General features: G+C 48.0%; 1 protein-coding gene across 2 annotated transcripts in view; it reads right to left on the bottom strand.

The window, feature by feature from the left end:
- Positions 1–5,334: 5,334 nt before the first annotated feature.
- Positions 5,335–17,358, bottom strand: part of SV2C (synaptic vesicle glycoprotein 2C) — a 115,535-nt gene continuing 103,511 nt past the window's right edge. For both annotated transcript variants that reach the window (XM_029066913.2, XM_001512640.4), the window contains one exon: positions 5,335–12,448. In XM_029066913.2, the coding sequence (XP_028922746.1) occupies positions 12,265–12,448 (184 nt within the window). In that variant the 3' untranslated portion in view covers positions 5,335–12,264. The remainder of the gene's footprint in view (positions 12,449–17,358) is intronic.

The following is a 17,358-nucleotide window of genomic DNA, read 5'->3' as shown; positions in this document are numbered from 1 at the left end:
TTCTTCCTATCTGAAAATTATGTAAATGTCAATCTCTCCTGCGAGAATGTAAACTCTTCAAGGGCAGGGATCACTTCTATAAACTATTCTGGACTCTTCCAAGCAGACTAATAATAATTCATAATAATAGAGGTATTTGTTAAGTGCTTACTATGTGCCAAGCACTGTACTAAGGGTTGGGGTAGATATGAGATAAAAAGGTCTCACGTGGTACTCATAATTTATGTAGGAGGGATAACACGTATTGAATACCCATTGTTACAGATGAGGGACCTGAGGCACAGAGAAGTGCAATGACTTACCTAAGGTCACACAGCAGGTAAGTGGTGGAGCTGGGCTTAAGACCCAGGTCCTCTGACTCCTAGGCCCATGTACTTTCCACTAGGCAACACTACATATTTAGTTTGCAGAGCACATAGTTCATGCTCAATAAATATTATTGATTGATTAGATTCTGAGTCCCATGTGGGATGGAGACCATTTCTGATCCTATTATCTTGATTATCTCAGTGCTCCGCACAGTATTTGGTTTACTACCACTAACTAAGCTGGAGATGGAAATAAATTCCCAGCTGACAGGGGACCTATTATATTTTGGATTGCTCCCATGAGGAGATAGAAAAGACTGAGATCGCTGTTTGCAATAGCATTTTACGGCATGAGAAGGTGAAGCCTCCTGGCTCCTATCACTGGTTATCAAAACCGCCCCTTGAGTAATGATGATGTGAGCTGTGGAAGTACTTCAGCAAATGTCACTGTACAGTTGGCTTTCTTAGAACACTTGTTTCTGTTACATGATTTGTATAAAACATAATGGAAGAATTTGGGAATGTTCTCCCCACAACACAGGTCCATTCTGATTATAATAGTGATCCATAAACTGTAGTACCATTGAGTTGGCACCGTATGCTGTTCATCTAATGTGTGCCTGTGTTTGGCTTCCCAGTCTCTGCCTCAGCCTTTCTGCATTGTTACATTTAGCACTTTGTGTTCTGGGCATTTTACAGCACTTTGTATAGTAAAATGATAATGAGCTGCAAGGGAGTTAAGATCTGCTAGTCAACTGATCACTCAATGGTGTCTAGTGCTTACTGTGTACAGAACACTGTACGAAGCACTTGGGAGAGTAGAACACAATAGAACTGGTAGACATGACCACCGCCCACACAGAGCTTACAGTCTAGAGGGTAAGACAGGCATTCAACTAAATCACAGAGAGGGGAAATGGGAGGGTGTGAGAATACGTACGTAAGTGCTGTGAGGCTGAGGGTAGGCTGAATATCAAGTAAGCTAGTGGTGGACATAACAATAATATAGTAATTTATATTGAAAAATATCAGGGACAGTGACCTTCGAATCATTCACCCACTAACCCATTCAGTCCTTTTAAAACAAAGGTTGCTGTAACCTGATTTTCCCATAATAAAAGGCTCTTCAAGATCTCAACCCCTTTATTATGGAGATTTTCCAGTGGAAAATTATTATTGCCTACATTATGTATGTGTCCTAAACACTGTCCACTGAATCCATATACTGCCAGCAACTATTCAACAGTGTAAAACTAAGGCTAGACCTTTTGGGGAAGTTTGCATTGTAGATAGATGGGTGGTATGTGTGTGTGTGTATGTATGATGGCATGAAACTCATGCCATAAAACAATAGATTAGATTATGAAACCTGGAGGTAGGTAGGGAGTACCATGACGAAATGGAAGAATTCCAGAAACTCTTTGGTGAACCACCCCTTGCAAGTTGTATTTAAATAAACTAAAGATGATTTTTAGAAATATCAAAAATTAAAACCAGTGGGTATTTACCTTGAGGGATGGACTAGGGTTTAGACTTCTGTCCATGTCACATATGGGCACTTCTTCCACCTATTAGGAAATTATATGTGCCTCAGGGAAGCACCATGGCCTAATGGAAAGAGCACAGGCCTGGGAGTCAGAGGACGTGGGCTCTAATCCCGGCTCTGCCACATATCTGCTGTGTGACCTTGGCCAAGTCATTTAACTTCTCTGTGCCTCAATTACCTCATCTGCATAATGGGGATAGAGACTGTGTCCACCCCGATTACCTTGTCTGTACCCCAGTGCTTAGAACAGTGCTTGGCACATAGAAACACTTAACACATCATTATTATCATTATAATGCTAGATTGCAATGTCCAGGTGGGCAGGGATTGTGACTTCATCATCTTCTTCTTCCTGTACTAAGCTTTCTCCCTGCGGATTTAGTTACAGCGCTGTGCGCACAGAAAGCCGACAAAACGTACTATCAATTGATCAGTGATGATCACTGGTATTTTGCTTTGAAACCGGTGAGAGGAACCCACGATTGTATTCACCATGGCACAGGCAACAGGCCATCTGCAACTGCTCTGTCCACGCAGGCCCCCGAAGGACCTACACCTAAAGGTTCACTGAGGAAATCAGCAAAACCTGAACTCCTCCAGTTCTTCCAGAGGGGCAGACATTGGGCATGATGGTGCTCCCGGCCTGTTCTGCCTTCAGGCTGTGACCTTTGCCCTTTAATCAGCCCCAGGAAGTGCAAGAGTCAGAGCCAAGAGCAGAACCAAGAGCAGCCTCAGGGCCCCCCGACTGCTCTGCCTCTTGGGCCAGAGGCTGTCACTGTTCCAAGCGGTTTTGGGAAGCTCTCTCCATCCTCCTGAGACAGGTCTCTGCTCCTCTGGAGCATTTCCCTGCATCCCCTAATGTCTAGACTGGATCCCGGCTCTGCCACTTGTCAGCTGTGTGACTGTGGGCAAGTCACTTAAATTCTCTGTGCTTCAGTTACCTCATCTGTAAAATGGGGATTAAGACTGTGAGCCTCACATGGGACAACCTGATTACCCTGTATCTACCCCAGTGCTTAGAACAGTGCTCTGCACATAGTAAGTGCTTAACAAATACCAACGTTATTATTATTATATCACACAGGATTTTTGTTCCTGGCTTTGTTATCCGTCCTTTAAAATCAGGGTTATTTATTGAGACCTTACAGTGTGCAGAGAGCACTATATTGAATTTCTTTTCCTGCATTTCTTCTGGCCTCTCTCTGCTCAGGCATCCCTGCCTGGATCGGTGCAAACCATCACCATACGTATGGTACTTAGTGAGCATTTAATGTGTGCAGAGCACTGTATTAAGTGCTTGGAAGAGTACAATACAACAGAGATGGTAGACTCATTTCCCTCCCACAAAATATGGCCGTCCATAATCGAAAAACACCACACTGATGGTGAAATTCACCTAGGAGTGTGTATGTGGCTGAAAAGGCCAAAGCTGATCCCACTGTACTGGGCACACAATAGTTGTACCTTGTTGTGTTGAACTTTTGCAATGTCTGGCACTGTTACAGGCCACTCAAATGCAGATCCTGCTGGCGGTAGGTCAGACCCTTCCCCTCCCAACCATTAGCATCTCAGTGAAGCTCACCTGAATGGCAAGTGGCCAGAAAATGTGCAAGACGATTTTCATGGGCACAGTGGGTAGGTAGACGAAGGGTGCACACACAGATGCAGTCGCAAAGTTGATAGCTTCACCTTAGAGCCGGAGGACAACTCCACCCCATCGCAGATGATCTCACATCCCTGACCAAGCCCGTTTGGGAAAGCAGACATCTGGTAGAGCACTGAGCAGCGGGGACCTGGACCTGCCCCGTCCTCAAACAGCAGCCCTACTCTTGACCGTTGGGGGAATGGCCAGATCTTGGGCAAGGGGCATCCCCAGGAGACGCTGGCTCGGTGATGCAAGGAAGTGGGCAATGCCAGCACCCAGAGCCCAGACCCAAGGGAGCAGATGCCCAGGCTGAAGAATCCCCATGAGATGGAGCTGGGAATTAAATGAGGAGGGACTGGTTTTAGCCGATGTACGCTCCCCACCACACTGGTTCACTGCCCCAGGGGACAGGCTGGCGTGTTACTAGTGGCCTGGTTGTCAGTCTTTTTTCAGGGGACCAGCCTCTCACCCGCTTCCTACCAACATCAGGCAAGAGAAGCCCTCCAGATTCGTCACCCCTGGAAGTCTCACTTTCCGAGGTGGAAATGACCAGATTTAAGGGAGCTCAGAGTGGGATGGTGGGCCGGGTGAGACAGAGAAAGAGGGAAAGCAGGAGAAGAAAACCAAGGGAGAGAGAGGAGTCGGGGGGGAACAGAGAGAGGTGGGCATCGAGAGAGGGATGGGGAGGAAGAAAGAGACAGGGTGGGCAGAAGGAAGACATGGATGGGGAATGAGGAGGAAGTGGAGCAAGGGCATAGATGGCACGCCCACACCCACACCCACACAAATCAAGTACTCACTTGCTGCTGCTGCTGCTGTTGCTGCCATTGTCTATCTTTCCAGAGGAGCTCGTTTTTGCCCCAAGCCGAGGCTGGCTACCACTGGCAAGATCTCTCGCCAGCATGGCCTGACCAGCAGTGGGGTTTCTGGCTTGGCCCGATGATATGTTTGATGACATGTTTCTGGCTGCACTGGAAACTCCCACCACTGGCCAGTGTAGCCACGGGTGCGGGTCAGCTGCTGTTGCCGCTGCAGGAGAAGGCGATCCATTGCTACTGGAACTATCATGGCTGCTCTCTTGCCCCCTTGGCCAATAGAAGAATCCTAAATGGGCACTACCTCGGGCCTAATGGATCGTGGATGGAACTGAATGAGGCACGGTTGTCCTTCCTAAACGGGACGTCTGTCACGTCTAAAACTTCCACTTGAAGAAGGTCCACAGAGTGAAATGGGCCCTGGGACTCTGCAGTGAAATAAGTCCCCATCCCTCCCGCTGAGGCACATGAATCATCAAGCCCTCCCAACTCCCACTCCTTCAAGCAGTCTGCAGATGTTTCTGGGTGAAATGTCTAAAAGGAATCCTGGTTTTTGCTGTGGGAGGCTGTGGGTGTAGGTAAGGGACTGGAAGGAATCCCAGTACAGTCAGGTCTCCTAGAACTTCTGTTTTCAATGATGTGTTTTGGCAGAAACGCCACTGAGGAATTAAGGGATGTCCTTCCCACGGCACACGGTCGTTCGGGGGCGGAAGAAACGGTCGTGCACTTGCCTGTGGTGTCGGATGCGGCTTGTGTACTACAACTTGGGTTTTCAGTAACGGGAGGTTCTGTGAGATGCAACTGCTATGTCCTAGGAGAGCAGACAGCATGCTGTCCCTCAGCTATGATGCCACTGAACTGAAACAGAATGGGAGTCAGATAACAATACGTGAGTTAACACTACCTTTGACTGATTGATCGATTGAGCTGGCCAAAGATTTAGCCAAGTTTCTGGACACAATAAAGGAGGCGCCATTCAGGTCCCCTGAGCCAATGTGTGTTCGCCGCCGGAAACAACCCTTTTTTTGAATATAATGGAGCAAAAATACTCCTTTATTAATCTGCTGTTCATTAAGTAGCTTTGCATTTGTTACATGAATGCTAGGTATCTGGCAGATAAGTTTACACACACTTCCACGTTTGATAGATTTGTACTGTACAGACAGTCATCCTACACAAAGCATGCCCTTTCACAACAATACAGACCGCTTCCCCGTGGGACTCGGTAAAAACACACTTGGGTCAAACGTTTTGGCAATCGGCAATCTGACACGGAGGAGCATACTGGAGAGATGCGTTCACGACTGCGCCAGCTCGATGAGGAATCAAGAACCCAGAGATCTGAAAGTGAGAACTGATCGGTGCAGACACATGCAGGCACATATATACAGTGGAGGAGGCTGGAGCCCGAGGACCAGAAAACCAAACACGGGAACAGAAGAGACAGAAACCAAATCCAAGCCCGGGACCACTGCCGAGATCTCATCGCCAAAGAGGGGGTGTGACAGTGAGCGTGGGTTTCCCATGGAAATAGAATGGAAAAGTCATCGTTCCTTTTTATGTACAGTATATACACATTGACAAATAACACCAGACCACCTCGGAATGATTCTGGGGCAGGGGGAGGAAGCCTGCCTATATTCTGAATGCTGAGGATTTCTATATGACAAGGAAAAATATTTTCTTTTCCCTATGATTTCCCTGACTTGGGGGATGGATAAGTTCCCGGGAATCGAGACAAGCAGAGGGGAAAGGAATGAAAACAACTTATCCAGCCACAGCCTGGCACGCGGGGGAACTTCAGAAGTCACTGATCAGGGGCCTTCTACCTGGGTCAGGCTTGGTTGAGCCTGAGGAGAAACTGGAGAGGAAAACTCACCTATCCCATCAGCCTTGCTGCAGGCTACCGGATGTGACCCTAGAGAGAAAGTGCAAGTCTCCCTGCTTTGGCGACAGTACACGGAGAATAAAGAATAATTACAATTTTAGGACCCGAGCTTGAGGCGAGTGCTCGATCTTGTCTTGTTTCGTGCCACTCTGTGAGGATTGGAATTATAGTGTATTTGAAAGTGTGTGTGTTGGTGGTGGGGCTTTTTTTCTTGAAGAATGCTGGGAAAAGGGGAAAGACTGACCTGAGAGATAAGGCTTCTGACCGCCTCCCCGCATCATTACGAAGAGCGTGCAGCCCTCCCCTGCCTCTAAGTAGAGTGCAAGCTTCTTGGGGGCAGGGACATGTCACTTTTTCACTTTGAACTTGCCAAGGACATCGTACAGTGCACTGTTACCCAGTGAGCACTGAAGAAATAGCAATGCTACTATCTCTCTCTGGCCAGCAGTGGTTCATAACCCCTCAATTCCCATTTGCTGTGGGTCCAGCACTCAGATTAGTTACACTAGCCCCCACCCACACAATGTTCTCAACAATAATCAGTAACCTTGGAAATAATTCAGCTCCATTCCAATGTTCTTTCTCTGGAAAAGAGCAGGAGTTAAACAGTGCACTATAAAAGAAACCCGGCCTGGTACCCTCACTAGACGAGCGCTGGAGAATGGTTCTCTGCTGGACAGGGTCTACTCGGAAGAGAGAGGTCCCCTGTTCTAGAGGATCTAGTAGAGTTTTCCTGAGTTTCAGAACAGGGAAGGAAAAATCTCCCAGTGGTCACGTCAGGAGAAATAGCCAAAATAACACTTCCCTAACCGACTGCTCACCATCATCGAGAGTCCTGACTGAGTGCCTGTTGTGTGCTAAATACTCAACCAGGTGCTCAGGAATACTCAGCAGAAATAGAAAACACGGTCTCTGCCCTTGAGGAGTTGACAATCTGGGGGAAGACAGATTCCCTCCAACACATTTCTTTAATTATAGGTCTCAGAAATGATCTTGCAACTGTTGAGAAGATGTTTCCTTCGTACGGCTTCACACAATTAACTTTTGAAGGTACTAAAGGCTTTAGCTTTTGTTACCATTTTTCCAGGTTGACATTTCAAGAAGCGCCGGACATGTATTTTTCAATTCTTTTCAAATTGCTGGTCTAAGAGTCTCAAGAAGAGATCCCAAGCCTAGATCTACTGATGGAATTTTAACACTTTTCCCACTGCCTCACACAACTTCCCTCCCTAACCACACTCAAATGACAGGACATGGATACGGACTGTTGCCAAGCTGATGCTCACCTGCCATGCGTCATGGCTTAATTAGCCTCAGTCCAGTTTGTCAAATTAAAAATCAGAGAGAGGGAGAGATCCAACACATATCTGTGCAGACTGGAGAAACTGGTCACTCTGGTTACTGGGTTCTATAACCTGGTCATCCCACTGTTCTCTTCCAAGTTTCAAAGTGACTCTGAGAAAGAGCCAGCCACTTGCCCAGGGGCAGGAGGTGTCTGGGGAATGTCTGGGATCTTTTGTGCCCAGGCCCCCATCCTGGAGCTGAGCCTAGGGTTTCCCAGGTTGGATTCATTGATGAGCTGGTGGGGCCTCGGGAACGTTAAAGGTTAACTGGAGGAAATCCCGGCAATGGCTCTGCCGTAAGTTCATCCGAGATAGCTGACAGAACAATGGTAAACATCGACAACGACGAGAACGTTACGAGGACAACTGGAGATCCATATACAGAAACAGCGAGCCGACAGAAGAGTCACGTAGCAGACACAGATGCTTGCCTTCCCCAAACTGTACCGAAACCAACATGCCATTCTACATTTGGGTCATTTTACACACATACACACTTGGCTTTGAAGAAATAACCCTGGAAAATTGGTCCTGGGTGTGTGAGTACCCTGAAGTGAACTTTTGCAGCATTTCCCATCCTTGCTGCGACACGAGTGGGGCTTTTAAAGGCTCGGGGACTGAACTGAGTTTGCCCTGCCCAGGATGGATAGTGAAGAGAAGATGAAACATGGTTGGATGGCCAAACCGATCCTCAAAGACTAAATCTTGTCCAAAGCTGGGGCAGGCCAGGTGGAGAATTTGCATGGGCTTCACTGCTTTATAGGCATGAACAGGTGTCTACCTTAGAAACAGCTAAATGCCATCTTGTGGCTAAAGGGAAAAGTGCAGAAAACCGCCAATTCTCTTCTTCTGGGCCTGCAGGAAAGACAACTGAACCGCAACCCCAAACCAAACTCCAGGTCCGCAACTCCATAAACGCTCTGTCACGCAAATTTCCGCTACGGGTTGGGGAGGGGAGAGGGTGGTGTGTGTGGTTTTAAGGGTGGAACTACTGCCCTGATGAGACGTGGGGAAGGGAGCTGTGCCCAGTGGGGATCACCATGGATGGCCTCTGGCTAGGTGTGGTGGGGGCCAGGCACAAAGACCCAGTGACCAGTCTACCCTCTGTCCTGCTTATGCACTTGGGAAGAGCCACTGAGACGGGGCAGGGGTAAGGTGCTAACCAAATTGGCAGAGAGTCAGAATTGGAGTTTAACTCCTGGCATCCTTCCGAATGAGCTCTTGAAATGCCTTATTGCTCTTCTACGGCTGTCCCATTTCTGGAACTGGGTGGTCCCAGAGCTTGGGAAATCGGTCGGCCACAGCTCCTGTGTGAGGTGGGCAGGTGGAACGATGGACGTTTCCCTGCATACACCCAGGCCAGATGGAATGGGGCCACAGCAATCACCAAAACGCCTGTGGGCAAGACCGTAGGACTGTGACCATTCCAACTGGCTGGGGGGAGGGAAGCAGAATCCTGGGTTCCCAGAGAGGCCCAGGCCTTAGAATTTGGGATAACTGCTCTGTGCCCACGATGTGCTTCTGTGTGGAGAGTCCTGGCCTAATCCTTACAGGGCTCAGGAGGAAGGGCTTCTGGCTGTGGGTGGCTGGGCCTGTCTTGTTCTCCCTTGGGTTCTGGCCTCTGGATCAAGAGAACCCATCTGGCTCCCCATGTTCCTGGGCCCTCCGGCAGGAAGGGACTCCATGGCTCGTTGGGGTATCTCGGGTTATAGTTAATCTCCAGCCTGGGATCAAACCCAGAACAGGCTGGACAGGCTGGGCCACATACCGCAAAGATCACCTGACTCCTGCCCAAGGGGCCTGGGGAACAGAAAAGCAGTTGTGAGGGAGGTGGCTCCGACGTCCACGGACCCCCGATTAAGGGAAAAATGATTCCACCAGATTAGATTAGAGTCATGTCCCCAAATGACATCGCCACAGAGATCAGGGGAGATGAGATGGGGGATGAGATGTGGGAAGCAGTGGGGCCTAATGGAAAGAACATAGGTCAGGAGTCAGGAGACCCAAGTTCCAGGACCCGCTCTGCTTCTGGCCTGCTGCGGGATCTTCGGCGGGTCACTTAATCAATCGCTGTAAAGTGGGGATATACCTACACTTCCTACTCCTAAGACTCTGAGTCCTTTGGGGGCGGGAGGCAAGATTGTGCCCCATCTGATCTGTACCTGCCTCAGGCCTTAGTAAAGTATTTGGCACCTAGTAAATTCTTAATAAGTACCATAATTAAACTAAGAGACTACTTCAGCATCAAAGCAAAGGGAAGTGGGATCCAGGGTATTTTCTGGGCTGGTCTGCTACCCTAGGACTCTGCTGGGAATCACAGCAATAGACCGGCACAGTGAAGCTAGGAGCTTTAGTGGCTAGAGCTGGTGGCCATCCACGAAACTTCGAAACCCTTCAAAATCCACTTGCTATGGGTCTGCACATGCTCGGCACAGGTACTGTGATCCCAACGTTTAAGGTTCATGCAGCACCTGCACGGGCTAGGGCGGGAGTCCAGTCTAACGCTTCAGAAAAGGGGGTGTGAATTTCTACTACACAGGTCCATTCAGGGTCTCCCCTTTGTAACTGGAGTTACAACAATCTCCCCGCAACATTCCCTGCTTTTCACTTCCATGATTCTCATTCCTGAAAGAGGCATTTACCCACACCCCACAAGGGCACCCAGATATGCCTTCTTCAGAAGAAAGACAGCTGTGGAGAGGAGTGGGGAGTGAGAGAATGACAAACGACAGGCAGAGGGTCTCTCTTGGCTATCTCACCAATGGGTCTAGACTGTAAGCTCGTGTGAGCAGGAAATGTGTCTGTTGATTATTGTGTTGTACTCTTCCAAGTGCTTAGTACAGAGGTCTGCACAGTAAGCACTGAATAAATACAACTGAACGAATGGGTCACGTGGCTTAGCCCCCAAAGGTTGGTGGGAAGGGAAAATCATGACCACTTCCATTTTTTGTCTTTCATTCTCCCATCTTTTCTCACCTAAAGTTCCTCTAAGTCCTGGACCTTTCTCTCCCTGGGAGCTGACTGCTATCCAGCCCTTTCCAATCTTGGGGGCTCCAGGGTTTGACTGATGCCCTCAGGGCAGTGTGTTGGGGCTGCACTTCCGCCAGAAGCCAAACTTGGATGGGCTTTGGATTCAGCATCGTCCAGAGAAACAGAGGGATAACTGGGTGAGGGTCTCAGGGCTGTTCCTGTAAAGGCTGAAGCATCTCTGCCTGTGAGGACTTTGGGAGATTGGGCAGGGAGGATCTTTAGCCATAACCAGTCTGTGGCTGGACCTTGCTCATGATGGGCTCGGGGTCCGGGCCCCAGGAAATATGTGTGTGTCTCGAAAAGAACGGCACTAATAGTCTTTACGGTGTAGCTCTCAACTGGTTGTGGGGGCGTGGCGCAGATGGCTGGATTTCCTGCTTGCTGCTAATCATCACACCAAGTTTGCTCTGAGACCACAGATTTCACAGAAAACTGGGTACGATTTCCAGGCAAGGCCGGGGTGAGATGCCCAGGGGCGGAGGGGTGGCCTTCTTCCTGGGTCAATCTTGAAAAGCCCGACTCCAGGCAGGAGCCAAGAGATTGGTCTTATTAATTCTTTTGTATGCTCAACTCCTCTGCACAGAGCAGCCACTCAATACAGACTGTGGATTGACTGACTGCTCGAGATCTGGGGATCATCTCTGGCTGCCAGGTCCTGGAGCAAGGTGTCCTCTCTATCCTGATTTGGGGCAAATTTCCTTCCTCATGGTAAAGGGGGAAGTTTACCCAAGGCATGGGCATGGGCAGGGGCAGGGAGGGGCAGGGCTGCTGAGGCACCCATGGCATGGTTGAAGTCCATGGCAGCCTCACTTGCGGGTGGGAATGGATGAGGTGGGTTTGCGTTCTCCTGCCACACTGATGCATGTTTGCATGAGCAAACTGATTGTCTGAGGTGATTGCTGAATGGACAGAGACTAAAGGAACGGCTGGGGGAGCAGGTGGCTCCGGAGGTGTTGTTTCCTGTGTGGCCTGGGGCAACCGCACATAGAGTAAATCAAGACAGCATGTTCCCCTGCAAACTTACAACCGTTGAGAAATTACCAACTTCAACCGGGCCAAGTTATAACTCCCACCAATTCTTCAGGGTTATAAATACATTTCCCCCATTAGTTCATCCCTGCTTACCCGCTGCCCCGGTGCCCTAGGAGAGGGACCCTTGAGCTGTCCTAATGGGATCGGACACCCCCTTTCTGCCCCAAATTCTTTGGTTCACCTCCGCTTTCCTTTGAAGGGCAAAGCAGCCGGCTGCCCTTTTCTCAGAAAACAGGAAGCATCCCTCGGTTTGAAAAGCAGAATTTCTTCTCTACCCTGAGACAGCAGCCCGCCAACCTCCATTTCCTGTTGAATGTGAAATGTGTCAATGAGTGCCCTCACAGCTTGTCCCTGCCCCCCTCTGCCCCCCGCAGCTCTGCCTGCCCTCACTCGGCACCTCAATTGGGGCCTTTTGGGGGTGGGTGTTTACTTCTTCAAAGGCTCTAGGAGGTAGGTAGCTTCACGATTCAGAAAGACATAACAGATGAGATAGATGAGTGAAAAATAGTTTGGAATGGAAAGAGGGGACCGTCCGTTGGAGAGCTGCTATCTGACCTCTTTTCTAGGTGTGGAGAATCGGAAGCCTTTGCACAGTTCAGTCCAGAGAACTTTGACACTTAAGAGGAGGAACAGGGCGGGTCAAATGGCTTTCTCCGGTTACATCAGAACCTGGGTTCTCGTATCAGGCAGCCGAAGTCCCACCAGTCCTCCGCAGACAAGTACCGTAGAGGCTAGCAGGATGGGGATGGCTTTGGTGATCCCAACGAGAGAACCAAATATTAAATTTCCCAGGACCGCCGCTGCCTTGCATAGTGAATTCAAAAAGCCAAAGCCCGTTGCCCTGAAATAGGAAACAAACACAGAGTGAAGTCCAAGATTCCCCCCAAGTCCAAGGCAAGTACATGCAGAGAGAGGAAGGCCGGTGGCCAGAAACCCGTTATCTGACCCAACCAGTTTATCCAAACAGAGCCTGCCTTTGGTTTTAAATGAATCCATACACTCAATAACACAGGGGTTGCGTCCTCACTGAGTTCTGCATTATGAAAAACTCACGATGGGAGTGCGTGCGTCTTGACCGACCACCAGTGTGGATGTTATTTCCTCTGACATCACAACTATGTTCAATCCAGTCAGGTGCTGTCAGGAGAATGTTCCCCAGTTCCCCAAAGCTCATAGAAAAAACACAAATTGTGTGAAAACCAAGAGTAGTACAAAGAAATTGCAGCTTAGACCATCAAATAAAATTAGATGGCTACCTTGATAACTAGACAATTGATTCCCTGACTGGCCCCAGCTGTGATGAGTTTGTGGCAATCCAACAGCCACTCTCAGCACTTAGGTTTACATTGTTGTGGTCTCCTTACGTATTTTTTTCCACCTATCTCTTCATCCCATTTTCCTGCTACAACCAAGAGTAGCTTTAATTTCTCTCTTGCTCCCACTATTGAAAGAAAATTTGTGTCAGCCTGTCGTTCTCATTACAAGGTAAGCTCTTTGTGGGCAAGGACAAGTCTCCTTGGAGCTTAATATAGTACTCTGAACAGTCTCTAGATTGTAAGCTCATTGTGGAAGCGGAATGTGTCTACTGACTCCAAGTACTTAGTATGGTGCTCTGCATATAGTAATCAATCATATAATATGATTGATTGACTGTAGGAGCTCAATGGATACCACTGAATTAGTTTGGATAATCAGCTTTCTACTACCCCCAAAATGTATGCACCAGGAGAGAAACAAATAAATAGTTTTAAATCATTTAATCAGTTTGACAGTTAAAAAGATTCTGCTTTGTCCACGTCAAATGAGGATCCAAGAAAAATATAACAGATGAGGACAAAGACATCATGGGAACCAGAAGTTTTCTGACCTAAAACTTAACTTGTGTGGTCACTGAGCATTAAGGATTGGGGACTGGGCAGCATTTTTCCAAAGAGTCCTATCTGTCTGGATAGAATTTGATGCAGAGTCGGAGGAAATGGATCTGCTTTATGATACGGCCAGGAGGAGTTTGTCATGAGGGGAACCTCTTGAAGGCATATGGCCTTCCGTGGCCATCCTGTGGTTCACACCCAAACTCATCCTCCCCAGGTGCCTTCTGTGATGCAGGAAACAGCCAGCAGCCAGCATGACGTTCCAATCACTACTGGTGGTGATGAGGCCCTGGGACACTCCTGTCCTGGAAGCTGGGCCACTTCAGCCCTGCTGGCTGGTTGGGGCCCAGTTGCTGGGAATGCATACAACCTGCCACTCTAATATGGTTTATGAGCCCTCTGTGCCACAAAACCCCCACACCCCTGGACTCTCATGCAGCTTCTCCTCTATCAAGGCACTGGCCAGAGTTACTGAATAAATGCTGCCCTTTGGGGACAAGGGTGATGAGGGTGGGTACTTCCTTGAGTCATTTGACAGCTCCACCCAGTTATAGTTTCTCAGGGGTGGGAGGGGACCAGTGACCAAGCTGAACACCAGCATATCTCAAACGAAATCAGGAGAAAAGGCATACGAACAGCCTCTGCACATTGTAGTCCTAACAGAGCAGATCCATTTTCTTTCTCTCCAGGTGACTCCTCTTTCTTATAATGGGAATTTCTGAAGTAAGAATAGGGAAGTTGAATACAAAAATGCAGTATCAGGTACTGGAATATGCCACTATATTAAACCCCATTTGTGCTGCCTGTCTCCCCCACAGATACTTACATCTGTGGTAACTAAGTGCTTACTATGTTCCAGGCACCATACTAAGCACGAGGGTAGATACGAGATACATGGGGCTCACAGTCTCAATCCCCATTTTTACGGATGAGGTCAGTGAGGCACAGAAAAGTGAAGTGACCTGCCCAAGGTCATAGAACAGACAGGTGGCAGAACCACCATTAGAACCCATGACCTTCTGACTCCCAGGCTCGTGCCCTCTTCACTATGCCATGCTGCTTCAGTTAATGTCTTTTAGGCCAAGGACCACAGATTTCCTTTCTGTTCTAATCCCGGCTCTGCCACTTGTCTGCTGTGTGACCTCGGGCAAGTCACTTAACTTTGCTGTGCCTCAGTTAACCTCATCTGCAAAATGGGGATTAAAAGTGAGAGCCCCAAGTGGGACAACTTGATTACCTTGTATCTACCCCAGCGCTTAGAACAGTGCTTGGCACTGAGTAAGTGCTTAACAAATACCATAATAATAATAATAATAATTATTATACTCTCCCAGGCACTTAGTAGTGTACTCTCCATACAGTTAGGCACTCAAAAACTACCATGGACTGCCTGACTGATTAGTACGCTTATAAAGGTAGGCTTATTATTATTATGGCATTTGTTAAGTGTTTATTAAGTGTCAAGCATTGGAGGACATACAAGTTAATCAGATCGGGCAAAGTCCCTGCCCCACATGGGACTCACAGTCTACGTAGGTGAGAGATCAGGTATTGCAGCCCCATTTTACGGTTGAGGAAGCTGAGGAACAGAGAAGTTAAGTGTCTTACCCAAAGTCACACAGCAAGCAATTGGCAGGGCTGGGATTAGAACCCAGGTCCTTTGGCTCTGAACAAAGTTAATTTATTCAACCAAATTTCTTAATTGCCCAGTACAAGCAGACAATTAGGACTTTCTATTATTGTTTTCTCAAATGTGTACCTCAAAGAATAAGGCTGTACCTCACATTTTATACAAAGGCTTCCAGATACAATCTGCTTAAACATAGCAGCCTATGAAGAGAAATATTTTGGGGAAATTTTTCAGGTGTCCCACAGAATTAGAGGTTTAGGTATTTCTTTCCAAAATAACTCAAGTCAGCAGCACAAAGTAAGTACTTAATACATTTTACTCCTTCTACTACTACAAAGCATGTGGGGTTGCAGCTTCACCTCAAAGCCAATGACAGGGCTTGCTTCTGGTGCTCTAAGGTGAGATTAATAACACTGAACATCTACGATAAAAAGGGATGGAGTGAGTTCATACAGAAGGGAATTAGAGAATGAAATAATGTGGATTCCACATTTGGGGCACCAGGAATGATTAAAAGGAAAACAACTACACTCATCTTCAGAAGCTGGTCCAAGCTACGGGAATTTCACCCAGAGGGCTCTTCTCAGGACCCTCATATTGGGGCCCTTTTACAGCAAAATCCGGAATGAGTTTCTAACCTAGCTCTATGAACCCCTGAATAGGTTTCATCATACAAGATCCCAGAGAGTACAATATTGCCTGGCAGTGAAAACACAGCTCCTCTTTATATTCTGGAGAAGCGAGGGGGGAGGGGGAGTTTTCTCTGGTTAAATCTCTAATGGCAAGAACACCTTCCAAGCCTGGCCAACTTAACTGAGCTATCCATCAAGGGCAGGACCTAGTCAGGGGATCGGGCATGAAAACCCATAGAATGGCCATGACAGGGAATCCATGGCTGCTTTACCACTGGGCCGCGCAATTGTGTGCCTGTATCCATGGGTGGGAGGGTCTCAGAGAAAGTGTCTTGCACACGTGCACACTGTGCCCATAAAATAGTCATGAATGGCTATGGTCTATTTAGGGAGAGTGTTATCCAGACACTAATGATGAAGAGCAGAATGCCATGTTTTACTGTCAGAAGGGCTTAAGTGTGCCTTGCGCACTGTACAGAGCATCTGAGAAAATACAACTGAGTAACAGATCCAGTCCCTGCCCTTGAGGAGTGTACAATCTAATAAGCTGCTTTTGCAGTAGTAGTGGTTTGTGCTGAACCACCCTCACTCTCAGTTGGTCCCCCTATGACCACCGGCAAGCACTGTGAGACAACTTGTAGGGAGAAAGGGGGGTGATCTGTGGTCACTGAACAACAAGGGCCTCTGACACCTCCATAGCAGCAGACACCTGCCTCGGCTGGTGAGTCTCTGCTGGGTTCGCTATCAAAGTGGCCTAGTCTGGCTTCACCAGCAGAGAAAGTGGCTGTCATAAGAGTGACAGCCTGGTTTGGAGATATTGTACCTCTCCTTAGGCTGGTCCAGCACATTCCCGACTTCCTGATTAGTTGGAAACTCTAGCTGGATAGGCTGGGCCCAGAGACTCACCCACACCATGTTCGGGAGGGGTTTTGGGGTCACCTTGGAAAAGTGACCAAACCTTCAATTCTCTGACATCTTACTTTCATCCATTCATTCATTCAATAGTATTTATTGAGCGCTTACTATGTGCAGAGCACTGTACTAAGCGCTTGGAATGTACAAATCCACAAGGTGGGGACTGCAGAAGGTGTTTAAAGCTTCAAAGGGTCGTATTTTATGCACAAGTTCTACAGCTTGCAGCCTCTTCCCCTTACTTGAAGGGAAGATATATTTTTTAGGGCGCACGGTTATCTTCTGGGTCCTTGGCATATAGCACAGTCATAAACAGAGAGAGATAGCATGGCCTAGTAGAAACAGCAAAGGTCTGGGAATCAAGAGACCTGGGTTCTAATTCCAGTGCTGCCACTGGCTTGCTCGACGATCTTGGGTAAATCACTAAAACTCTCGTGGGCCTCTATATCCACATCAGTAGAAAGGGGAAGATAATATTTGCTTCTCTCACCCTCTCAGGGCTGTAGTGAGAATACAGTTCGACAACTGAGGAGAAAATGCTTTGGAAAATTAAGGCTCTATACAAGTTCTAAGTAACATTAAAAAGTCATTCCCCCAGGAAGAGTGACTAGAGGGGCATCAGATGTGCACCACCTAGGGATCAATTTAGGGTCATTCATTCACTCAGTCATATTTATTGAGCACTTACTGTGCGCAGAGCACTATA

The sequence above is a fragment of the Ornithorhynchus anatinus genome, chromosome 1 (assembly GCF_004115215.2).
Source record: "Ornithorhynchus anatinus isolate Pmale09 chromosome 1, mOrnAna1.pri.v4, whole genome shotgun sequence".
In the NCBI taxonomy this organism is placed as follows: domain Eukaryota; kingdom Metazoa; phylum Chordata; class Mammalia; order Monotremata; family Ornithorhynchidae; genus Ornithorhynchus; species Ornithorhynchus anatinus.
The sequence above is the reverse complement of the archived record's forward strand: the minus strand, read 5'-3'. Positions and strand labels throughout refer to the sequence as shown.